Source organism: Castor canadensis, chromosome 11 (assembly GCF_047511655.1).
Source record: "Castor canadensis chromosome 11, mCasCan1.hap1v2, whole genome shotgun sequence".
Taxonomy (NCBI): domain Eukaryota; kingdom Metazoa; phylum Chordata; class Mammalia; order Rodentia; family Castoridae; genus Castor; species Castor canadensis.
This window is the reverse complement of record NC_133396.1, coordinates 118,751,042-118,778,009: the sequence shown is the minus strand read 5'-3', so window position 1 is coordinate 118,778,009 and position 26,968 is coordinate 118,751,042. Positions and strand designations below refer to the sequence as shown.

Here is a 26,968-nt window from a genome sequence, read left to right as displayed (position 1 = left end):
AAAGAAAAGGAATCCAAGAAAAGATTAGCATAACATAAAATAGATGAATAAAGAACTAGGATCTCTGTGAAGTTGTGCTCCTGGATGCCACTTCTGTAGAAAGCAGCATAAATGTCACCCTCTAAATCTGTACAATGCAGTGGGTATATTCCAAGGTAGCTCTTCAGGCACATCAAGCACAATTCTGAAGGCTAACATTCACAGTGTTTCTATGGAAATGGGAGACCTTGGAGCCCAACTCATAGAAACCTGTGAGCCCTGGCATAGAGGTTGGAGCAGCCCCATCCCAGCTGTTCTTGGGCACACACGCATACTTGCACTGAAAGCGGGATGGTGGTTGGCGGGGAGGCGAGCTGTGGGTATCGTGGGGCAGTGCTGGAAAAGGGAGAAACTGGAGACATGGGGACCAGTAAGATTTAGAATTATGTAATGTATAGTTCATTCCTAAATTATTTCCTCATTCATTCAAAAATATCTATTAAACATAATATGATAAGTGTTACATTAGGTGCTGGGAGAAATGTTACCTGTGGTGATTCGTGGTCCATCTCTTCGCTGGGAAGAGTTCATAGGTGGTGCATTTCCTTCTTGGTCTTTATGTTTGCTTTGGTTTTTCTTGCTCTCGAGATGGAAAATGGAATGGATAGAGCTAGAGAACATCATCTTAAGTGAAGTAAGCCAGGCTCAGAGGGCCAAAAACGGCATGTTCTCCCTCATATGGGGATAATAGATCTAAAACAAATGAAGTAATATTATTGGACATGGGTCACACACTAAGGGGAGAATGTGTACAGGAGGAATAGGGAAAGGGAAGGAAACCTAAAACCTGAATGTGGTTGATGTGTTCACTGTATAGGAGCGAATATAGTAGTAATCTTAAACTGGCAGAGGCCACTATGGGAAGGGGACCAGGAAGTAATGAAAAGGGTCTGATAGAGATGAACCAGCGTGGGCTGCAATACACATGTGCATGGAAGCAGTGCTAGGAATCTGTCCGTACAGCTGTCTTTATCTCAAACCAGCAAAAATGCTATGCCTTTCTTATTATTGCTTATGTTTTCTCTTCAACAAAATCAGAGAAGAGGGCGAAACAGGTTCTGCCTGGAAGTGGGGGGAGGGGGGAGGTGGCCCAAACAATGTATACACATGTGAATAAATGTAAAAACAATAAAATTAAAAAATGAAAAAAAAAGAAAGAAAACGGAATTTGGAATAAGAAAGCATTTAGTGTTTGACTAGGGATCAGCTCTTACTTTTTTCTTTTTTCTTCTTCCTTCTCATTCTGCCACCCCTCTGTCCTTCGCTTCCTTCCTCCTTTCCTCTTACTTTTACACTGTGCATCTGACCTTACGGTTGTTGCTTTGATTTCTCACATATTGCAGGGGAAGGACAACACTGGTTAGTACAAAACTTTCTTCCCCTCAAATTTCTCCTTAGTGTTTTTTATTATCATTGTTCCCTTATTGAGATACTAAAGTAGTAAGTGGTAGAATCACCCACATGACTTAACTCCACGGCCACATATTTTCACCCTTCTGCTATACTACTTCCCAAGTGCTCAAAATATTGATCATATGTGCTGTCATATCCCTCCTCCTCTGCCTTCCCACCTCTTCCTCTTTAGAAACAAGAGCCTAAATCTCACCTATTTATTACTGCGTGACCACAGTGAATGTCTTACTAGGAGAAAGATGCATCAGTTCCAAAGTGCTGTCTAAGAATGTAAGCCACATTCTCAGTCCTGTAGCTAAGTTGTTTTTAAATTTCAAAATTTAATTTGGTCATTAGTTGTGCTATGCCTAGATTAGTGATGTCTTGAAACCTAAAATTTTGACATTCCTTTAAGTGAATGGAAATGTTTTGTATGATTCTACATCAATTGTTTACTAGCCCTCAAACATCACACAATACCAAATCTAAGTCTCCATTTTTTTTATGGGATGGGAGTAATGGTACCTTCTTTATAAGTATGTAATATGCCATTGGTTCAGTGTATGTTGTAGGTAAATGCTCACTTTTAGTATCAAATTATTATCTCAGATAAAAACCCTGTAAACTTCTAAGACTTTCATCTAGGTAAGGTTGTTGCCAAGAGCGGGGAATAGGTACTTAATTTATATGTCTATAAGTAATCAAGCCAAACAAAAAAGAAAAAGAAACAAAAATGCTTACCAGAGTACTCTTTCATCATGTAGGAGGTCCTTCTACAAGAATAAATTCCAGATCCCACCCAGAACAATACACCAAACACAATCTTTGAAATGTTTGCTTTTATTCACCTTTAATTTGAAAAGAAAATGTTTCTCACATCTTATAGCAGTTTATTCCTATTCCACATAGTTGTTCAAACCATTATGGATTTGCTATTTTTTTGCCTTTCTGCAACTATAAGCACTTAAATATCTTCTGAGCAATGTGCTTGATATGAAATATTGTTCTAAAGTTAGGTAGAAAATCCATCATATTGGAAAATCTTACTATACAAAGGAAATCTTTTTCAGAATTGGAGACTGTGAGTCTAAATATGATTTTTTTTTTATAGAATTTCTCACCAATGCCAAGGCTTGTAATCCATCAGTGGCCCCTTCAATTTCCTGGTGCTTGTTTATAAGAAGCTATTTCTTTTAGTAAGGGTATTTTGATCTTCTAGTTATATGTACTCATATAGGTGTGTGTGTGTGTGTGTGTGTGTATTTCATCTTCACTCCTGTCCTTTCTACCATACTTTGAGAACCTGTTAGGACAGATTTAGCCTACCTCTAATTCACCTTAATAAGTACTGTCTTATGTTCAATATATGTTTCTGAATTACTAGGCAAGGATGCATGCAAACAGAGCCTGCTCTGTTTTGGGTTGCTTTCCTGTTTTGAAACCACATGAACTTCAGCTTGCCAACATCATAGAAAGTATTGATTCACCAAAAGGCATGATAGTCTGAGTATAGAAGAAATAAGGATTTCACTGAACAGTGTTCCCAGCACGCATTATGGGGATTATTATGCTACCCACAAAAGGTGCCTAGAGCACATGACTTCTTTCCACAAGTTCTCCTTGATTCATTTGTTTACCAAAGGCATTTAATGGCCCGTGGTGTGTGAGGCATTTGACTAGGTGCTGGGGATACCTACTAAAATATTTGAAAAGTCATAGCATTGGCTCTTAAGGAGGAATTTAAAGGTGAATAGGACCATGTAGGTGTCTATTGATAATTAATATATGGCAGACATGAAACAGACATAAAAGAAGCTGCTTTGTGTGCAGTGGCGCACACAGATGTTAATTACTAAGTTTAATGGACTGAAATGGGGAAAATTGCATAAAGAAGCCAATACCTTGACCTCTCTTTCATTTTACAATCAATTGATCAAACAGACCTGTAGCACTGATCTGCAGATATGTCTAGAATCCAACCCATTCTGACCTCCCATATCCTTTCCTGTGCCCTTAGCTCATGTTAGATGACTCCAGAAAGCCTCCTTATGGTTCTCCAGCTTTCATCTTTGCTCTAAAGTCTTTTCTCAACAAAGATGCCTGACTGTTTCTTTGAAACTGAGTCCTGTCGCTTCTCTGCTTAGATGCTGCCATGGCTCTCCATTGACCTCAAAGTTCAAGTTAACATCTGCAAAGTAGCATGGAAGGTTCTGCATGATGTAACTAACCTTCATTACTCTGGTGGTAGGGGGTGTGTCTTCTCTTACTCTTCTTCCTTTTGCTTACTGCACTCCAGCCTCACTGCCTTTCTTGCTGTTCCTCCACATCAGGCAGAGTCCTACCCAAAGACCTTCCCTTATCTGTTCCCTCCATTCTCAGTCCTTTTATCAATTACCATTTTGTCAATGAGACACACCTTTGACCATCCTGTTTAAAGTACAGCCTCCTATCCCATCAGCTCCCTTGATTCTCCTAGCCTTGCTCTACATTTTCTTCCCATTTACCAGTGTCTAACATCTTACATGATTTCTGCATTTATTATGGGTTACTCTTTACCGCCTATCTTCCTAGAAGCTATTATTCATAAGGAAAGAAATTTTTGCTGTTTTACATTATAAAAATCAAGTGAAATTTTGCTTGGTAAATAACAAGCACTCATATGCTTGTCATGTTGAATGAAGGAGCAAGCATAGAGATAAAATGATTCAATTCAGAATTCAAGAAACTCTGGATAGACCTAAAATAATGCAAGGAGTTTCTTTTCATGCTGATTTTCAATGTTGGCATATTTTACACTGCAGTAACAAAAATAGAATAGCTAGTTTTCCCTTTCTATTAAATCCAAAGTAAAATTTTAATTTTGTTCATTTCTTTATGTTTTCAGTAGAGCCAAAGTATATTTATTTGGGTGGTTTTTATTCACTTTTTTATTGCTTACAGATACAAATAAATCATAGTTAATATTTAAGAAATTATTAATTCATAGTTAAGTAGCTTGACATATAAGCTATTTAAATTTTTTAATACGCTAGAACAATCCATATTTCAATTTAAAAATCTTGAGTAATTACTGTAAGACATAGAACAAAGTTGGACACATCAGATTAGAAGCTGGCTCAAAAGTTAATCTCTGACTGCAATAAAATTTTGTCTTTATGTTTGCAGTCATGGTGTTCTGACAGGAAGCTTCCTGGCACTTTCAATACTACTGATCTTTTGCTTTACTTTTATTTTACCTTTGTCCTTTTTGGTGGTACTGGGGTTTGAATTTCCTAGGCAGGTGCTTTACCACTTAAGGCATGCCTCCAGCCCGTTTAGCTTTTAGTTATTTTTCAGATTGGGTCATGACTGAGCTGACCTTGGACTGCAATCCTGCTACAGATACCTCCTTCATAGGTAGATTACAGCCATAAACTACCACGCCCAGTTTATTTGTTGAGTGGGGATCTTACTAACTTTCTGCCCAGGATGACTTTAACCCACAGTCCTCCCAATCTCTGCTTTCTGAACAGCAGAGATTACAAGGGTAAGGCACAAAGCCTGGCCTTGCTTTATTTTTAAATAATTAGTCCTCATTATTCTCTGCTGCTATGCTGAAAAGTATCCCCTTTCCACATGTGAAACACCACTTACAACAACAGCTTCTACTTTCAGCTTGAGTAACATTTTCTAGAAGCTTTCAATGTTTTTAAGCTTTTTTAAACTATGTAAAATGGCAAATTTGCTCACTTGAAGAGCATACATTTGATTTGAAAAGTAAAATTTATGCATGAGTGAAGAAAAATGTAGGCAGAAAGGCCACTTGTATGCAACTGGTATGTTTTTTGGAGACAAATACACATAACAGTAAACACCACTATTATAATTATTATTTCATGAATATGAAAGGGGTGCTTAGCAAACCCATGTTCTTAACATGAAATTCTGTAGGATTTTTCAAAGAGGAATTAATAGCTTTTCTAAGACCTACAATTAGAAAATACAGTTATCTTATGCCTGGCTCTCTCATAGGTTGAGTGGAGACAGCTGGGGATGCTTATGTTTACCTGGAATAAAAGTGTTCCTGGGTTTGACACATACAGTTTAAAGATTGTCAAAAATGGAAATGTTTTATATAGTTTTACATCCAAGACCGACAGACACTTTACCAGTGGGGAAGTCGGCCTGCTTTGTGCAGTTCTTTCTGTGTAGTGCAAAGATGATGCCATTGTTAATGGTTTTGTTAAGTGAACCTGACAAAAAGTTGTCAAGGCTAGAGTATTCTTATTGTAGATAAGCAGATTAAAACCTTACAAAATGTTTATAAGTGTTTAAAGCTATAAACTTATTTTAAATTTTTGCTATTATTAATCTTCTAGATAAAACTGGATCTCTTAAAACATACTTCCTTAAACCGAAAAAGTGTTAAGAATATAAACTTGGAATCTTTTAGATTCCTTACCTTATAAATGGACCTAGGTTTTATGATAAGCGTAGATTCTCTAAGTTGAAAGCACATCCTTGAAAAGTGTTATTTTAAAAGTTCTTGGACAATGTCAAAATTCTAGAATTTTATATTTGGTAGACATGCTCATTTTAATAAATTTTTCCTATTGTCCCTTTGGGGGGTCTTTGCAGTCATCCCTAATCGGACATTATTAATTGAGCCATAAATAGCTATAGATTTATATTTCTGTGTCATTGCCTCTTTAAACCTTCGTATTACAGATATGTTCCTTGGGGCTGGTGGACTGGTTCAAGTGGTAGATCACCTGCTTGGCAAACACAAGGCTCTGAGTTCAAACCTCAGTTCAGCCAGAAAGGAAAGCTCCATCTGCCCACAATTGGCACCATGAGTAGCTTATATTCTTGTATTTACTAAAGCTCTCTGGCATTTTGTCTTACAAAGCAGCCAGGTATACCTGGATTGGATTGTCCCCTAGTAGAGAAACCAGCAGTTCGGTGAGAATTTTAGATTCTAGAGAAAATGAATTGGTTAATTCCCTCTTTTTTCTCTTTCCCTGGAAGTTTTTGCCTTCCATTGTACAAATGGCACAAACAACCAACTTTCACACCTAATGGAAAGAAACAATAAGGAGGCTAGTGAAAGGGAAACTTGAGAATGGTTTATTATATGCCCTGAAGATGTTAAATCAGACCCAAGCACAGGGTCTGCCAACTCCGTTCACTCTAAGCACTGATTTAGTGGAAGACACAATGTAGCTGGGTTTATTTTCATCAATATCAAATAAACAACAGTATGTAATTATGTAATATTGGCAAGGTGCTAGAGAGACGTTCAAATTTGTCATTGCTTCTCCTTGCCTTTTCACATCTTCCTAAGTATTTCTTTAGTACTCTATATAACCCAAGTTTTATAAAATAACCAGAGCAAGTTGTAACAGAAACCTATTACAACATAGCTCTCTGTTACATAGGTACAAACAAAAATAGGTCAAATTGTGTTTTCTAAAGCATAAAGTAATATTGTAAGTGATGTATGTGGAAGTCAGCCTGCCCAAAGAGATTGACAGTGGCAGTGAAGGGGCTCCATCTCATTTTCTGTCTTGGCAGAACTCCTTTCTTTTCAGGTACTGTGAGTGAATGGATAGCTCCTATGGCCACAGAAAAGAGGTGGCTTGTGGGTGCCCATCATGTTGGCTGCCAAATACTGCTGAGAAGCACGGGTTGAGAGGACACAGAGTGCTGCAGCTCCTTAACTTTTCATTCACAGTGGAAACTTTCCATATTTTATGCTTATATTCAGAGGCTCTGTTTTTTCCTAAACTCTAAACTCATAAGCCATCAGAGGACACAGCTGGGGAAACAGGCTCATGAATACAGCAGGCTGAGAGTGTATATTGTCTCACTCCTCCAGGGTGAGAAGCTAGCCCTCCCTTCCTGTCACATCCATGGTATTTCTATCACCTCTTATTTTATTTTCTATCTTTTCTTCCAGTTTCTTAGGCAGCCTCATTACAGTTTAGCCAAGTTAATGAAAGTACAGCAGCATGCTATGCTTGTTAGACAGCTCTTCTGTAGAATTAATTTGGTGGAGCTATATTTGGTTTGGGAAAAGACAGCTGTGAGCGTTTGCCCAACGTGCATGAACATTTTGCATTGTTAGACTCTCTCTGCTACTTTTCCTTGTTGAAATAGGATGGGGAACATTTCCAAAAATACATGGCCACTTTTACATTTTATTTGTATTACCAACTACTCCTGAAAGTTTTTCTATACGTTCATAAAAAAGATAAAAGCATGATTCATTGTAGTTCAGTTTAAAGATGTGATAAAAGGCATTCTTTAGACCAGTGCTTCATAAAATAATTACAAATATATAACACATATTTGTATTATACATTGATGTATATAATAATAAAGATCATATATAGAGTAATATGATACAGAATGAATATATAATATCCACATAGTGTAATGTTATTATACATAATAATATTCATATATATCCTATATATTTACATATTGCTATAAATCACAAACATATATATTTCCAAAAGACATATCATATAGGCACAATTTGAGAACTACATATGTATCTAAAATTTTCTAATAGACTCTATAAAAACTAAGCACTAAAATTAATTTTAATATATTTTTCACACAATATATACAAACATCATTTTTGATGTAAGTATTGAGTAATATAAAAATAATGAGTAAGGTATTTTAAAATTTTTGCAATAAGTTTCAAAGTCTAGTGTACTTTACACTTATAGTTCATAAAACTGTCCCCATCTAACAGCTCCGGTGGTGGTGACTGGTGAGATGGGCTGTCCATCTAGGGGCTGAGCTCAGAATCTCTGGCAGTAACCTGTCTTAAACAATACTACCCCTTCTGTGCTAAAGACATAGGCTATGTTTTTCCTCCTAGAAATTTTACTGTCTTTAATAAACCTTAGTTCAAGGAGTTAGAAAGAAAAAGAATAAAAGATAAAACACAAAGACAATGAAATGTGTAAGTTCATATCACTTACTTTTTCCGCATTCTGAAGGAATTGTTGGAAAACATCTTAAGCCTTCTTATATCTATCTATTCCTACCTCTGCATTTCATCCAGTGTGTCAAAGTGATCATCCACTATGATCACCAAGTATCAGAGAGGACTTTTGTGAATGTGGACCACCCTCCCCCACCCAGTTGTACATGGGAGAGTTTACTTCTAAAAGAAATTTCTGGAAGCAATTTTTCCTTTGAAAAAGAAGTTGGGGAAATATATTTTTTTCTGGATCTGCTTATATCACATGAATATTTGCTTCAGCATTACACTACGCAAAGTTAAAACATGATAAAGATATTTAAGCCAATAGAACATGTATTCAGAGATAAATGCATTAACCTCTGAAAACAGCAGCAACAAAGAGCAACAAAATGAAGACTTATTCTTTGCCCACTTAGTATTCACTTCTTGTCTTTCTTTTCACACTCTTAAACTCACCAGCTGTGCATCTATAATTTATACTGATACTCTTCTGGTAATACACTTGATCAGAGACTGGTTTAGTCAGGAAAGCAGAGATAATTTTTCCCATGACTTTCATAGAAAAAAAAATACATATCTGGCATTGCTTGTAATAGAATTTCCAATGTGCTGTGTTTAATGACTATGAACTATATTTAATGGCTTTCAATTTTAAAATGATTTTCTTTAGTTTATCTGTTGAATTTAATTTTTGAACATTGGTATGTTTGATTTACATATTATTATAGGTTTAGAGTAAATATTTTAAAGAAAGAGCAGTTATTTTTATCTGCTTAGTTTAGTTTTTTACTGTTTTATTGGACAAGCATTTTATTTTAGGCATTGATAGTGGGACCAGAGATTAAAAGTTACATGAGTCAGTTTCAAGTCACAGTTACCAGGGTCTAACGGGGTCTAACTTGATAGACATAAACCAGCAGCCATGACACAGTGGTGCAGGAGAGGTATGTATACCCATGATGTTTGAGTAAAGAGAAGATCCACAGGGTGCTGGAGGCTTCACAGGGAGCTGTTAGAATAATGAAGGAAGAGGTCAAAGGGGAACACTTGAGTAAGGCTCTGATAGACCACGTGTCTACAGGGCTTATCATGGTCCCAATATAGGATTATAGCAGTAAGAGAGAAAAACAGCAAGAGAAAAGTGTTATTGTCAGAGATTATGTCCAAGATATCAACACGCAACTGAGTGCTGACCAACAGCAAAGGGTACGGTGATGAGAAGACTGGGGCTGTTATGCTCGATGAGTTATTCACATGGAGATGGAAATTCCTCCAAGATGATGGCATAGCAACTGTAAGGGGAACAAACACTTTACAAAACAACTACTTAGTTACCATCTCAAATTCAGCATTCCCTGCATTACAGCCTGATATCTCTACTCCATGGCTCCTACTCTGATGTTCCAATTCTCAGTAAATAGCACCCAAAGTCCATCACGTTGATCGTGCCATCAGCCTTTCTGTCCTTGATATTTGTTCTTTTTCACCCATATGGCTCACCCGCACATCACAAATTCTACTGATACCATGACCCCAGTATGTCTAAATGCTTTCCTCTGCACTGTCTCCATGCTACCATCACATAGTGGATGTGTGCAGCACAAGTATACCATGTTTGTGTACATGATTCACCCTGCAGCATCCTAACTACTTGTCCTCCTTCCCTCTTCCCCTCCCAACAACCCAATCCTTTTTTTCACTAGTCTCCAAATTCCTACTGTGAATTAATAGTAAAAAAAAATTTTTTTTGCGCAAGTACCTCCACTATATGCATATGTATTCATATATTACATAGATGTACGACTGTATTCCTGTACTAAAATGTTTACTATAGATTTTAAAAGGGTGCAAACATACATGTTAAAAGACAAATGTGAACTAGTATTTAAATATGTTAATTATACTTACCGGTAATACAAAATATTTTTGCCCTCACTAAAAATTAATAATAGCAGTGTGATTTGTGTGCTCTATTATTGTTTGATGTGCTAACTCTGTATTTTACATTCTGCTATAGCAAATCGTCTTTCTGCTTCAGAAGTGCAGTTGATTTGAATTCTTAATTTAATGGATGTTACATCTGAAAAAGGGAACTCATGCAGATCCACAAATCCAAATGAAAGAAGTGCATGTTTGATTTTGCCTACTAAACATGGTACTTAGTTTTTGATGTCACTCAATAATGTGCAAATAGTTTTATTGAGGAAACACTCATCTCCACTGATGTCAAACTGTTGTTTTTTAGCCCAGTCTACCTTCAACATCTGCTGAAACCCTTTTTTTGGAGAAATTCTGAACAGTGTAAAATACTTCTTCCCAGATTGCTAAGGATGGCTTGATAAGGAGCACTGTATTGGAACACATATAGCAATGACAACATTTCCAAACACATTTTAAAAAACTCTCCTTAATTATTTATTTTTTTGGTAGGACTGGAGTTTGAACTCAGGGCTTTATGCTTGCAAAGCAGGCTCTACCACTTGAGTCCCACCTCCAAAAATTCTCCTTCTCTATACACATTGAAAAAATATTTGAACAGCAGCTGCTGTTTCACGTTTCTTACAACCCCTAAAGGGGTAAATTAGTTGGGTTTCTTTGTTTCAAAGTATCTTCTAGATAGCATCTTGCATAAAACATTTGTCATCACAAAGCAGATAAATTTTAGAAAGAAACATGCATAGGCAATCTTTAACTGTTATGGTACAAGATAACCAGTTTGTTGGTATGTAAGAGTTGTCATGGCTACACCCCCATCTTATTATTATCACGAAATTCTATTTAAAGGTTTTGGTTTTATTAGATCCACCCCACTGCCGATACCCCACTACCCATAAATTATAATTCACCATTATATTTTAAGCAGTGAAGTGAGGGCACCCTATATATCTGGCGCTCTCTGACATTCTGCTCCTTCCTGAACATTCCTACAGACTAGAGGGACTGAGGGAAGGGACTGGTGTCATTCTGTCTAAATGTTACAGCAACTCTATAAGAATAAAGTAGATGTTGTCATGAGTTCAAACCCCAGTACCAACTAAAAATATGTATCACAACAAATTGATGAGCAACCCAAATCTAAGTAACATAGGAAAAGACTCTTATAGTCTCCTATCAGATGCATATAATTTCAGATTACGGCAAGACTTGGGTACTAACTAGAGTACATAAAGTGCTGTCTGCTAAACTTCACTCTGAAGTTCCTCTTTTGCCTGTGTAACTAATATAAACTTTGTGAGGAGGTATTTTCTTCATCACATTCTCCATGTTTATTGGTTGATTGATTGATTTGTCAGTACATACATTATTTAAGTCTTATCCATGGCTTACAATATGTTATAGTCATTTATTTTGATCCTTAAGTTTTCTGAGTCTTGGTTAGTGGGAGCCCCTGGAACCGCCTCTCATGTCTTCTTGGCATATCCCCTTCATTCTTTGAATTTGTACTCTGGCACAATTAGACATTCTAGGCAGCTTCTTCTACTGGGTAAAGGATAATGGTAGCTAGAGACAAAGATTTTGGTGTGGGTCGCTAATGATAGTGTACTGTTCCCAGGCACTCTCACTAGAAAAGGCCATAAGAATATGTTTTATATTCAAACATAGACACATTTCCATAAGTCTGCTTTCTATTTATCTGTCTATTAGTCAGTCAAACCATTAGTTCTTATCAATATCTCCAACTTCAATCTAATATAACAGAGGCCCTTTTAGTTTTCTGCTTTTTTTAATCTTTGCAACTTTTTACCTAGAGTGAAATAACTGATTCCTGTTATTCTTAACTTATTACGGAACCAATCTCTTTGTATGTAGCCAATCTTGAACTGTTACTGCTGCCACCACCTTGCAGAGAGGCCTTTCTCACTCACCCTGCTCGATCTCCAACACTATCTGCTGGGCTCCCTTCCTTAGGTTGCCCTTATCTCTCCTCTCAGACTCTGTCTGTTACTTCATTCTGGGCTGCTGCCTCCCAAAACCTGGGTACTGATTCTTAACTAATTCTGTTCCATCTAACTATGTGGGGGCTGAATTGTGTAAGAAAGGAAGAGAAAGTGAAATAGAAGCAAAATATTTTTAGTGGACTGGTTCTGTATTTCTGCAGTGAATAAAAATACTCTTTTGTTATAGACAATTATGAAATCTAGGCTTTCTGAAGAGTTTTTACATGTCATTAAATATCTTGATTTCATCAAGTAACTAAAGAGTACATTTTGTGATGAATGCCTGTAAGTTTCCAGCTCAGTTAATTACTTTTGACATGGTATTTTTTGCACACCTTTAAGAATTTGAACAGCAAACTGATGGTTACCTCCAGCCCCATCTCCACCATCCCTACATCGGACTAAGTGTTACTTGTAGAGTTTCTGTATTATATCCTGAGACTAAAACACCCTGATTACTACAATTCAATCATATAACTGTGTGGAATTTTATTTTTAAAAAAATAAAAATAATTTATTAACCAGAATGGTGGGGAGAATTTTCAGGGTATTCACTGTTAGAAAACATGTGCTATTGTGTGTAACACTAATGTGTGTGATATAAGAAACTCAGGTCAGGAACTGCTAACTTTAAAAAGTAGTTTGCATTAAGGAGAATTTATAAAAACCAGAATAAAAATCATGTACTATTCTGTCAGGAATAATGTGACACCTAATCCTTTTAGGTTTTTTTTTTTTTTAACATGGTTGGAAAAGAGAACAATTTAAAGTGTTCTTTTTAATGCTAAAATAGAATGTCAATTCTTCAGAAATGAATAAATGCTAATTGTTAGGAATGTTAGTCCAGGCAGCCTCTGAAAATGGAATGCAAAGTAGGCTTCCAGTTACTTTAAAAAATGTACCCACAGGGATGTGTTCAACTCAGCTAGCTTTAATATTTAACTTTTCTCAAAGCATTAAGGTATATAAGCAACTGAGCTCTGAGAAAAGTAAATTAAAATCCCACAGCCAAAAGGAACAGGGAAAAAAAAGTTTTCTTCAAGAATGAGGAAGACCTCTTTAGTTTTATTCCTAGTGAAGAAAATATGGCCATTAGGAAACCCTAAATGTTTCACTTTGCTTCAGATTCCTACAGGGAAAAGGTTCTCTATCTATGTTACTTTACCCACATCAAAAACAGGATTATATCTACACATAAGTAGGATTTTTTAAGAAGAGAAGTTGAAGCTTATGAGTGTTATGCAATACTTGAATTGGCTATTGGTAATTGGAAAAAGCTTAGAGATTCAGGTAGAAATTTTTCATTTACTGATGATCCAGGGCAGGGACTGGCTTACATTTCACAAGTGATTGCTATTCTTAGTTGAGGATTATTTGAGAAAAGAAGATGAAGCCAATTAGGATGAAAAATAAGCAAGACAGGGAAAGCTCTGTAGGAAGAAAATGAACTAGGATAAGGTTGAAGGACTGCAAAACATGTCCCTGTACATAAAGTGAGAATGGGAAGGCAGTGATTCGAAGGAATTGATTGGCGGAAGGGGCTTGGGGGTGGGGGGAACAAATTTCTCTCTGACCCAGGGCACTGGCAGTTGCTGTTACCACACTCCCAAATCACACCACAGATTTCCATTCTAAAGTGCTGGCTGCAAATAATTACAATTAATATTGTGGGGATAGTCATCTTTTGTAGAGGGAACATTTAGAATACTAGCAAATTTGGGAATTTTATTCTTCATGATTGGAAACCAAAACTATATGGAGAATTGTGTGACATAAAGCCAACAGATAGGCAAGGAAAGGATAGTGGGTGAAAAATAAGAACAGAGAACATTAGGTTTTCCATTTAATGGAAAGACACAGAAGGGCCGAAGACTTGTTCAGCAGGGCAAAGCTTTGAATGGCTCTGGAAGTCAAATTGAAAGAGTCTAGATGGTCTCTGAAAATGTAATTCAAAATTGACTGCAAATTATTCACCTGTTTATTACTAATTAAGGTAAATAAACAATTTTGTTTGGAATTTTGAGTTGAGGAGTTTCTCAAATTAATATAGGTAATTAGATAGCAGATTTGAAATGATATTCAATTTCTTGATTATTTGATGAATTTTATGGAAAACAGGACTTGCATGACAGCATTGTTTAAAACTGGGGAGCTGTCTGCAGGAAGTGGCCTTCAAGTGTCCTCAAAATAATCTAAGCTAATACCCGACAGTCATATTCCTTGAAGCTCCAGCTGGTGGAGAAGACGTTTTTTCCATTAAACTTACCCTGGAAACTATTTTCTTATCAAACATCAGGGTAGGCCTGGGAATGTAACTCAGTGGTAGAGTGCTTGCCTAGCATTTGCAAAGCCCTGAGTTCAGTCCTCAGTGCGGAAAAAAATTGTCAGGACAGTCTTCCTGTCACAATGCATGACTAAAACTCAGTCAGAGGGGAAAAAAGTGTAAGAAAGTACTGCTTCTTGAAATTGATTTTATTTTCTTGGAAAAATATGTAGCTGACATTTTGCAGAGTTGCTTAGAGGAAAATAATCTCCATAGATAGGCAGTTGACAAAAACCAAAGATTTCAAAACTTCAATGTCAGAAAAAAACTTTCAAACTGAAAAGACTGAAAAATGTCACGTTAGACATTGTGTTAAAATGAAATGACTGTTTGACTCAATGATATGACTGGCCTGGGATAGAGCTGGGCAGGCTTTCAGAAGTGAAGTCATTAAATAAACAACTTCATCACCTTAGGGTTAAGTGTGATCAATTAACAGTGAACAGTGAACAGTGTAGAGTTATGATTCAGAAATCTAGACTCAGAGTCTTAGTCATTTTTTATTTTCATACATTAAAAGTCAGAGATTCCTTCAAGTTTATTATTATTATTATTGTTGTTGTTGTTTTGATATCTGGGAAAGAAAGATTCCCAAGAACAATTGCAGTCCAGTTCTGATGCTTATGTTACATTGAGCAAATAAATAGCCCCCATGGAGAGCTCTGCCTTCACAAAGCTTATTCAATGCTGAGTGTGCTGCTGGCTGTGTATCAAATAGACACAGAAAATATGATAGTCCAGTGCAGGAGATTTAAAAGAAAAACATACAAATGTTTTCACCTTACAAGTCTTCACTAAGCCCAAGTTCTGGCACATAATAGATACTCAACTGTTGAAATCCACAATTTCATTTTTATGTTCTTTTAGCATTCTTGCTTATATGTATTCATTGTTGCTATATAAATTCATTGTTGTTGTCAGTTAAATAAAATATAGTTTTATCACTTAACGTAATCATACTCATAGAAAATAATTCCTACAGCTAATGGACTTCTCATAAATATTTTATTCTGTGTGACAGTTATGATTTTCAATATTCTTATTAAAATATTGAGCTTGATAAGAAATAATGTCATGGCCTTTACCCTCAAGGAGTCTGCCGTGTAGTTGATTAGTGCCAATGGAGTGATAAGTACCCTATGATCACAAATGAGCTTCTGTAAAGCTCATAAGTTGCAAGCACACAGAAGAGTGAACTCTTATCCTTCTTAGGCCAACCTATCAATCTTGGGGATGTAGGAAAATTGCCCTAGAATGTTGGGATATGGCAAGTGCTTATTTTAAAATTCTGCTGCTGCTATTACAGTGGTCTTCTTAGTATTCTTTGGGATAACATGAAGAACCAAAGATCTGTAGGGTTTGGACCCCTATTGTGTAGGCAAATTCTGTCCCTTTATAATTATGATACTTTGCTGCCTTGAAAAGCATGTAATACAAGTTCATAGTTTCTGAGGAAGATGTGAGTGGTTCTTCTCCAGTGATGCTGTTAACCTTTCCTTAACTTTAGAGAAGGCATTCCAGAAAGATGTTAAAAGCCCTGGTTCTGGGCAGCAGTTAGCATGCAAACTGATGGGAGAAATGAAATGATTAGGGGCTAACAAGGAGCAGGGAGAGAAAGGAAATCTGATTTAAAGTGTCTGTGAGGCACACATAAGATTCTTCACAGCCTCCTTGGAATGGTAAGGAGGCTCTAAAGTTAATAAAAAGTTAGTTTGAAAGACACAAAGTCTGTACTTCTATTGTGAACACACCTGACTGTGGGGTCAATGCTTTTCATAAACTGCTGAAAGCAACAAGCTTATCTTATAAGAGAAACAATGAAGCAGACTCTTTTTACCCAATTGTTCCTCAAAAATGTGATTATTTTTGCAATTTATTTATTTATTTGAATGCTGATTGAATTCCCACTATGTGCTTTCATCTGGGAGCTGGAAATAGGATATGGCAGACATAGTCTCTGAACTGTCATGAAGTCAATGAATAACTAAACTAATAATTGTAATAAGTTATGATGAAAACAATACTAGGCAACTGCAAAGTATACTGAGTGGTATATGCACAAATGACAGATGATCCCAATGTATTCCAGGGGATCAGGAATACAAGGGGATACAAAGGATCCTCCTTAAGGATGTCCAATTTAGCATGAATAGGAAATTTCCCCGAGAAGACAATATTATTCCAGATAGAGAGAATGACAAGTCATGTTTTAGGAAGATTAAAGAAATGTTCAGCCAGACAAGGGTGTCCACTCTCTCCACTCTTATTCAACATAGTCCTGGAATTCCTAGCCAGAGCAATGATAGAGGATGAAGAAATAAAAGGAATTCAAATAGGACAGGAAGAAGTCAAACTATCCATATTTACAGATGACACAATCTTATACCTAATAGACTTGGAAAACTCCACCAAAAAAAAAAAAAAAAAAAACCTCCTAGATACCATAAACACCTTCAGCAAAGTAGCAGAATACAAAATCAATTTACAAAACCCATTAGTCTTTTTGTATACTAACACTGAACAAAATGAGAAAGAATATAAGAAAACTATTCCATTTACAATACCCTCAAAAAAAATGCCGGAGAATAAACTTAACAAAGGAAGTGAAAGACCTCTATAAACTATGGAAGAAAGAAATCAAAGACTACAAAGATGGAAAGATCTCCTATGCTTGTGGCTTGGCAAAAATCAATATTGTGAAAAAAGCAATTTACATGTTCAATACAACCCCCCTCAAAATTCCAATGACATTGATCACAGAGATTGAAAAATCAGTTCTAAAGTTCATATGGAAGCACAAAAGTCCTAGAATAGCTAAGACAATACTGAGCAAAAAGAGCAATGCTAGAGGTATCACAATTCCTGACTTCAAACTATACTACTGAGCTATCACAATAAAAACAGCATGGTACTGGCACAAAAACAGATATGAAGACCAGTGGAACAGAATAGAAGATCCAGAAATGAATCCATGCAGCAACACAAACCTGATTTTTGACAAAGGTATCTAAAACGTAAGATGGAGAAAAGATAGCCTCTTCAACAAATGTCATGGGGACAACTGGATATCTGCATGCAGAAATCTGAAACTAGATCCACGTCTCTCACCCTGTACAAATATCAACTCAAAGTGAATAAGGACCTTAATATAAGACCTGAAAGACCTGAAACTTTGAAGCTATTTCAGGAAAGAGCAGGGACTAGAATTAATAGGCATAGGCAATAACTTCCTAAATAGAACTCCAGTGGCTCAGCAACTAAGAGAAAGGATTAACAAATGGGACTACATGAAACTAAAAAGCTTCTGCACAACAGAAGAAATGGTCAGCAGACTAAAGAGGCAGCCCACAGAATGGAAGAAAATCTTTGCCAGCTATACATCTGACAAGGGATTAATTAACCAGAATATACAGGGAGCTCAAACTAAACTCCTCCCCCTAAAAAAGAAAATCAATGGCCCAATGAAGAAATGGGCAAATACTGAACAGAGTTTTTTCAAAGGAAAAAGTCCAAATGACAAGGCAAACAAACAACCAAAACATGAAAAAATGCTCAACATCCCTGGCTATAAAATCAAAATCATAAGTTTCCACCTCACTCCTGTTAGAATGGCTATCATAAGAACACAAACAACAACAAATGTTGGTGAGGATGTGGGGAAAAAGGAACCCTCATTCACTGTTGGTGGGAATGTAAATTAGTAGAATCTCCATGGAAACAGTATGGAGGTGCCTCAGAAAGTTAAAAATAGAACTGTCTTATGATCTTAGGAGAGAGGTCTAGGGATACAACCGAAGGAATGTAAGTCAGGTTACAATAAAGACACCTGCACACCCATGTTTATTGCAGTATTATTAGTATTATTAAAAATAGCTAAACTAGGGAAAGAGCCAAGATTCCTCACTACTGATGAATGGATTAACAAAATATGGTATTTGTATCCAATGGAATTTTATTCAGCTGTAAAGAAGAATGAAATTTTGTCATTTCCAGGTAAATGGATGGAACCGGAGAACATCTTAAGTGAAGTCAGCTAGATTCAGAAAGCCAAAAGCCACATGTTTTCTCTATCTGTGGAATATAGGCCCAATACTAATACAAGCAATGTTAAATATGCATTAAAAATACACACAGAGCGTGCATCCATAAGTGTGACTGGTAGAAGAGACCAAGGGAAGAGGAATGAAAGATAGCCAATATATCGTATCTGTGTAGGAACAAGACACCTGAAAACATAGGATGGTGGAAAAGAGAGAGGAAGTGCAGTGGAGGGGAGTTAAATTGAGTAAAGCACAAAGTATATATAGGTGTAATACCAAGGCAAAGCTCTCACTGGCCAATGAACAGACACCTAAATAATGAAGGACAGAAATGAAAAATAGGTCACACTAAGGGGAAGGCATTAATAAAGGAAGGGCAAAAGAAGGAAGTGAACAAGGTGATAGGGGTAATGTATTTTCTATACAAGAATGAATATATAATTTTTAAACCTGTTGAACTCACCATAAAAGAGGACTAAGGTAAAAAGAAGAGAAATGGAGGTGATGAACCAGTTTGGGATACAGATAAACATGGAAATGTCATAATGAAACTGTGTGTAGATATGTTAAACAAACAAAAATGTCTTTCTTTTCCCCTCAAAAACAGAGGTCAGGAACATCAATCAGATCTTGTCTGGGGTTTGGTACCAATGGATGAGGGGTAGATAGGAGGAAAGGATGTAGGAGGGTGAATATGATATAAATATTACATATTCATGTATAAAAATAGAAAAATAAGATATGTTGAAACTATTTTAAGAATGGGGAGGATGGATAAAGGAGAATGGTGGAGAGGGCAAATTTCACTAAGATATATTGTAAGGACTTTTGTAACTATCCTAATGTACTCCCAGTACAACAATAATACGATAACAAAAACTTTTTTTAAAAAAAGAAATGGCCCCTGAAGTTGAGTTTGATAGGGATAGAATTGAGGCTGGAGCAGTAGAAAGGCCCTAGATCACATGAGCCACTTTGAAGAGTTAGAAATTTATTGTGAGTTGAGGGTCAGTGGAATAGTTTTATGCAGGGGAAGGTACTTGGTCACTTTGTGTTTATGAATAGGCATTGTGGCTGCTCTGTGGAAAATGATTTGAAGGGAGAGAGACTGAAGTCAGTAAGATTGATTAGGAGACAAGTGAGGTAAAACACACAAGAAGGAATGGTAGATGGACCACAGTTTTGATCTGGAGAGAAGTGAAGAAATTGACAGGAAAACTGGCAAATCTGTAAGACTTTGGCATTGATGGGATGTAAGATAGAATAAGAAGAAGAACAAGGAATTATACTGAAGTTCTACTTGGGAAACTTAGTGCTTAATTGAGCTATGGTATATAGTTAAAAAACAGGTTCAGGAAACTCAGTGATTTCATTCGGGGATATATGTTGAATTTGGAACGACTGGGAGTTGTCTGAAGAGAGATATCCAATAAGAAATCAGTTTAGACAGATAGAAGATTCAGTAGAAACGACCTAGAAAGAAGGATTTGGGAGTCATCACCAAATATATGGTAATTGACACAGTTGGAAGGATGTGATCATCCAGAGAAAATGAAAAGACTAGAATCCTGAGGAACAAAGGTAGGAAGGGGAGAGTAAAAGAAAATAAGTCTACAGAGTTGATTCAGAATTGACTTGAACTATGAGAGAAAGTGCTGATTTGTAAACTATGAGCAAAGACTGATGGGAAGGGAAAGGGCAATCAGCAATGCCATTTGAAGCTGTGAAGATGAAACAAATTAAGGACATGAAATGGCCTACTAAATTCAGTGATGGGAATGAAAGCAGTCCCAATAGTCTAGAGGCAAATACCTGTTTGTAGCCCCACATTTCCACTTGTATATCAGCTCACTGGTGAGCACTAGTTGACAGGAATACACGGAATTCAGGCTAAGACCTCTTTCTGCAGTGATGAGCATGAGCTGCAGGACATTTGCTGTGACCCATGAAGAGCTGATTTTGCTTACAGTTTGGTCCTCAGCTTTGTTATTCAATGATGTGAATTGTTTAATCACAGAGAGATAAAATGCTGTTTGATTAGGTTGCTGAAAGATTTTTATTAAAATTTAATGGAACATTTTAATGCCTAAGGATTAACTTTAATTATCCAGAACACCACAAGCATTAATATTTCAATCACTGAAAATTTTATGTCTATAAACATGATATTTTCAGGAATTTAATTTTGAATTTCTTTTGAAAAACAAAAAACAAGGCTGGGGGCATCGTTCAAGTTGTAGAGCACCTGCGTAGCAAGCATGAGGCCCTGAGTTCAAACTCTAGTACCACCAAATAAAAGAAAGAATGAAATTCTAAAACAGAAAAGAAAAAGAAAAAATAGCACTTTTAAGGCTGGAGGTGTAGCTCAATGGTATATTGCTTGCCTAGCATGCACAAGGCCCTGGGTTCTATGCCCAGCATGGCCAAAAAAAATACCATTAGTGCTAGACTATACAATTTTATGCTAGACTATACAATTTTATCTCCCTTAAAAGATGAATCCATTCTTTAGGACACTATATGTTTGATGACTAACAAATACATAAACAATCATATAAGGTTAGAATTTGGTCCTTGAGGGATTTTTTTCCTCCATATTTTCACACATTGAGCAGTTATGTTTCTTAAGTCTAGTATTATGAAGAATAGTGGAAAGATAGGGGACAATGAAGAGGGAACACATACCATTATTGCTTTTGATGAGTAACACATGGGCTTGCTTTTACATGTCAATTCATTGATTTCAAAATCGTTAAGAACTTAAGGCAGTGCATACTCAACTTCAATGTAACCTGCTGTAGAGTGTATTTCCATATAGTGTGAATTTGTTTTGCACTTCTCCAAAAGATATTTACTCCTTAGAATTCATAACTAATGAAGGTACCCTTGGAACCTATGTCAATGCTAACCTTATTATAGTTGGGGAGTCCTTTATATTTTAAGAACATACACACACATATATGCACACACAATCATATATCTCACTCATAGTATTTTATTATCCTTATTTTACACTAATGAATCTGAAACTCAGAAGAGGTGAAATGGTTGCTTGTGGGTACACAAAATGAGGTGATCAGAGCTGGAACATCTCCTACTCACCCTGCCCCCCTTGACTATGCTCACTGCAACTCTTATGACCTCCAGAGGTTATTTTTCCACCCTTGGGAATTCTATAGAAAGTAGAGAAAAAAACATGTTCCCAAAAGTGGACAAAAGTACCTGACTCTGCCAGCGATTAAGTGCAATTAAAGATAAGAAATTAAAGAAGCTTACAGACTCCAGCAAGTCTGAGCTTTTCTTGCATTTGGCCTTTTTCTAATTGGTAACTTGTGGAAGCTATTGGCTCTACAGAGAGTTCTCTGTGTGTATTATTAGTGGAGCCTGTGAGATCATGGTGAGTTTGTGAAATTTGCTTCTTGGGAAAATTCGGACTAGAGCTAAGGAAGATTTTCATTCTTTGCCCAATTTATTTAACTTTCTTATGGGGATGCTAGTAATCAGGTATTCTTTTTGCTATGAAAAAGACAAAAATTTGCACCTGAGTATGCAGAAAGGCAATAGTGGAGCTGCCAAGAATTCTGAGTCTGAAAATATTTCTCAATGCACACTGAGAGCAAAAAGGACTCTCACCATGAACACAGGTCTGGGTCATGAAAGTGCAAAATTCTATACGTATTTATAATGCCTACTTTGTGTTCGTCATTAACGTCTTGACTGTTATAACAATAGGAGGATTCCATTTGTTTTCCCCCGTTTCACAAAGATACTGAAGCCAGAGAGGTCAAAAAACACAGATACACAGTGGTAACATGGAAAGAGGACTAAAATTGGATGAGAAAAAAAATCTGTTTTCAAGACAATGTGCTTAGTATATGACAATACGTGTGAAAGTACTAATGATAATATGGAAAAGGAAGATTGGGATATGTTGAGAAAAACAAATAATTTGTCAGCATGTGTGCATAGAACTGCTAGTGATGGAGCAAATTTCCATTGTTTAACCCTCAAAAGAGAACTACATAGGATCTTGCAGATTGTAGAGCACATTAGCTCAGCCATGTTGTTAGGTGTGTGCTGTGAAGACCCCTGCTCTACAGGTGAGGAAACAGCAGGTCATATGGGTTGAACCACTTCCCTAATTCCACTGCATTCACTGAGAAACTGCTTTGAACTTCATCATTCCCCAAGCTGAGTAGTCTTGACAGTTCTCATTTCTTTGCTTCCCTGAAAGCAAAATCAGAACTTTATAGCTTATCTAGGAAGTGGAGAGTTCCTAAATCACCACCATGAGGTTGGATATGACATTCTTGCACGCAGGTTGACATCCTAACTGAACAGCATCACTGCTATCAGAACCCACCAGCTCACCTGGGTTCATATTCCAATTCTTTTCCTCTGCCTTACTGCTTCTACTATTTCCCACATCCAAATTCTTCTTGAAGTTGCATACAGATGGAGTAAGTACAAATATTCCAATTTTTTTGACCTAGAGTTTGCCTTTTTTTTTGTTTTAACAACATCTAAGTTTCTATATCATGAGTCAGGTACAAAAAAACAAGTACAGCAGTGCCTCTGAAATATAATTTGATTTCTAGAACTTAAGTTCATAATTAGTTTTTAGAGCCATATCTATGAGAAATAGAATCACACCATGTACAACTTGCCTGATTACATTAACTTCAGGCCACCTGTATTATAAAAGGCCACTTCACTGTCCTTTCTGAAGCCCCCATAGAAAACAAAGACAGTAAAATGGCCCACAGTGGCCTCCATGTTCGTCTCTCCTTACCTCTTCTCATCTTCTGTCTACAGGTGGGAGAATTCAGAGCACATGCTGCTGAGTGGACGGCCAACGTCACGGCCGAGTTCAAAGAAACCAGGAGGCGGCTGAGTGTGGAGATTTATGACAAGTTCCAGCGTGCCACCTCCATTAAGAGGAAGCTCTCTGCAGAACTGGCTGGAAACCACAACCAGGAGCTGACTCCTTGTAGGAGGACCTTGTCGGTGAACCACCTGACCAGCGAGAGGGAGGTCTTGCCCCCCTTACTGAAGACGGAGAGTATCTATCTGAATGGTTTGACGCCACACTGCCCTGGCGAGGAGATAGCTGTGATTGAGAATATTAAGTAGACTTCTTTTGGAAGAGCCTTAGGCGTAGCCATAGGTGAGGACTTCTCTGTGCTCTTTATGACTGTTGCTGGTAGCATTTTAAGCATTGTGCATGAGCTCAAATGGGGAAATAAGTAGATACACCCATCATGGTCACCTGCCATCAAGGGAATTTGAAATCCTGAGCCAGCACTATCTTTCTAAGGAGGCTTGTGAGATGCCCCCACTTAACTGGCCAGTGGAAGGACAAGCAATGTCTGATGCCTTTTTTTGTGCCCAGACTGTTTGCCATCCCCTTCCCCCTTCCCCTAATGTGCCATAAGGCCTCAGAATGAATTATTGTTTTTTGAATAATGTAGCTTTGAGGGATCAGTCCTTAACTTTTCAGGGTCTACCTAACTGAGCCTAGATACGGACCATTTATGGATGACGTTTCTTTTTGTAAATGGCAAGAAATTCTTATACAGCCTTTTACCTAAGAAATTTTCTGTCAGTGCCTTATCCTATGAAGAAACAGAACCTCTCTAGCTAATGTGTGGTTTCTCCTCCCCGCCCCCACTCCTAGGTTCCCTCCGCAGTCTTTTACCCCACTTCTCCCATTTGAATACCATACCTTGCTGGAAAACAGTGGGTAAAGTGACTGAAGTGATGATACCCGAAGAAGGAATAGATGCCAAATTAGAAGGACACTGAAGCAACACCAGAAGCTAGCATTAAAGGCACTGCAGAGAAAGGAGGTGCAAAGCCGACCCCTCTCAGTACTTATTTGACTCAGGTACCGATGGTACAGATATACAGTGTAATTAAAACCAGGCTGGTAACAATGGCTGTTCCCAATAGTCCCTTTTTATCCTGGCAGTACTTGGAATTTATCATTTATTAATGACTATACATTTTTAAAGGTGGAAGAAGTTCATATACATATAAATGACCTGATAGAAGAAAACTGTTAAAAATGGCTGTCACTACAAGTGATTTAAAACAGTTGGTGTGATTTCATTCTGATGAAAAGAAAAAAGCAAAACAATGTCTTATGAGTATTTGCTAATAAACATTATACTGCCAGCTACTATTTGCTTTTTGATGTATGAAAGGCTTATATCATTTTCTTTCCTTGAGTGACTTTTGCCAAACGAGAGGCGATGACACCCAGTGAGAGGAAGGCACAGTCCCTGCCTTCCACTGGTCTCTTTGGAGTTGTAATTGGGTGTGAACGCAGAAACTGAAACTGGGATCACTGTGATTTTGCACATGGAAAAATGCAGATTGCAGGCATAATTCATCTCTGGCATTAGAGAAAATTCTGTGATAGCACAACTTAAAAATTTTGAGAGTTATTTTTTTGAAGATAGAAAAGGCTGATAATCCTTTTTAGTTTAACTTTATATCCTTTGAATGTTTCCAAAATTCAGAAAAATATCAGTAAAAGCACCCAGAAAATTGCTACCCTTTCTTTATTTTCATACCTAGATCTGCTGTACATTGCATATGAAATTTTGAAATGCATAAGGAAAATGATTTCTCTAAATACAATTGCAAAACTAATTTATTTTACTTTTTTGGGGGGAAGGAGATGAGTACATCTAAACAAGAGGCATTCAGATTAAGGTCTTAAAATATAAACCCAGAATCTTTAAAAACAAACTAATAGATGCTTATTTTCCCAACTTTAAATTTAAGCTAGAAGTGTAAATATTCAGTTAACTTGCTGGAGGTACTTTTATAAATCTAAAAAATTCTAACCAAAATTTTAGGAAGTCAGGCTCTTTTAGAAAGAAAGCAACACCCATTTCTTCACTAACTGTTCTGAAAGTTCATATGGTGAAATGCACCATGTATAAACTGTGAATTGTATTGACAAATAAAGTTTGTAATTAAAGTCAGCATTTCCTGAGTCTCCTGTTTGCTGCTAAGAATTTAAATCTGATTTGAGCTAAGTCAAACTAAAAGATATCACTTTTCTTGCTGAATTTTTTGTGGCTCCTGCATTCGCAAATTTCAAGACATTTTTTGGTTCTTCTTTTTTTTGTGTGTGTGTGTGATATAGTCTCACCATGTAGCACAGGCTAGCCTCAAACTATCAGTCCTCCTGCCTCAGCCTCCCAAGTGCTAAGATTACAGACCATGCCATCACACTTGACTTCAAGAAATATTTTTGACGCAGTAAACTATCCATGTTAAATATATGCAGAGTACTCTTTGGAGGTTATTTATCAAAAGTAGATATACTGAAAGTCATTTTAAATTAATATTTAAAACATCATGTAAAGCCAAGACTGTTTCTATTACATTATGTTGTATCTATGTCATTTTATCATTGTCACAACTAGCTTTGTGACAATTTATCATTGTCACAACTGGCTTTGACACTGAAGTACTATGAATGCTGAACACAAACAACTGATTGCTTTTTGTAAGAAAAACTCAATCAAGCATCCTTGATAGCATTGACGCTTAAAAAGATAGTCACCAACTAGCCTTCTAAACCTTATAACTCAGATATTTGGACTACTTATCTTGTCAGTATCCTACATCAATTTATTGATTCATTCCTAAACAACTTGATGCTAAGTAAGTATCAGAAAACTGGCTCAACCTTATCCTTAGAATTGGGGAAAGTTAACAAAGCCTTTGTATTATACCAGTTGCTACCACCTTGATTTTCTCAAGCTTTGTGTTGTTTACTCTTATGGGGGAAAACAATGATAAGTATTTTGACAGAGTCTTAAATTTCCTAATGAGTTTATTTTTCTTTCAAACCAGAATAAGAATAAGTAGTTTTGCCTTGAAGAATATCTGAAAAAACATTAAGTACTAGAACCAGAAAGGATCAGGAATTCTCTGATCCATATTCTTAGATGTGGAGTACAGATGAAGTTCTTTACCCTTCAGCAGCTAAATGTAAAGAAGTCCCTCTGGAGTTCTTTCCATCTTCTGCAGAGATCTCTATACTTTGCTCCATAACTTACTTCACACACTTTTTTTTCCTGGTAATATTCACTCTTGTCATGTAGGAAAAAGTGAAATTCTTGAAGCCAAAAAGAAACTGAATATATCTTGGCCTCCAAAAAAAGGACTGGGGGAGCCATAAGTAGTGCTTTGTTTCTTTCTCAAATTCCAAGGAGCACATGACAAGAGAGAC

General features: G+C 36.8%; 1 protein-coding gene across 8 annotated transcripts in view; it reads left to right on the top strand.

Moving 5' to 3' along the window:
- Kcnk2 (potassium two pore domain channel subfamily K member 2) overlaps positions 1 to 26,615 on the top strand; it is a 190,760-nt gene extending 164,145 nt beyond the window's left edge. For 7 of the 8 annotated variants that reach the window (XM_074048331.1, XM_074048328.1, XM_074048329.1 and 4 more), the window contains one exon: positions 23,530 to 26,615. In XM_074048331.1, the coding sequence (XP_073904432.1) occupies positions 23,530 to 23,847 (318 nt within the window). In that variant the 3' untranslated portion in view covers positions 23,848 to 26,615. The remainder of the gene's footprint in view (positions 1 to 23,529) is intronic. The other variant, XM_074048327.1, reaches the window with a different exon arrangement.
- The last annotated feature ends 353 nt before the right edge of the window (positions 26,616 to 26,968 follow it).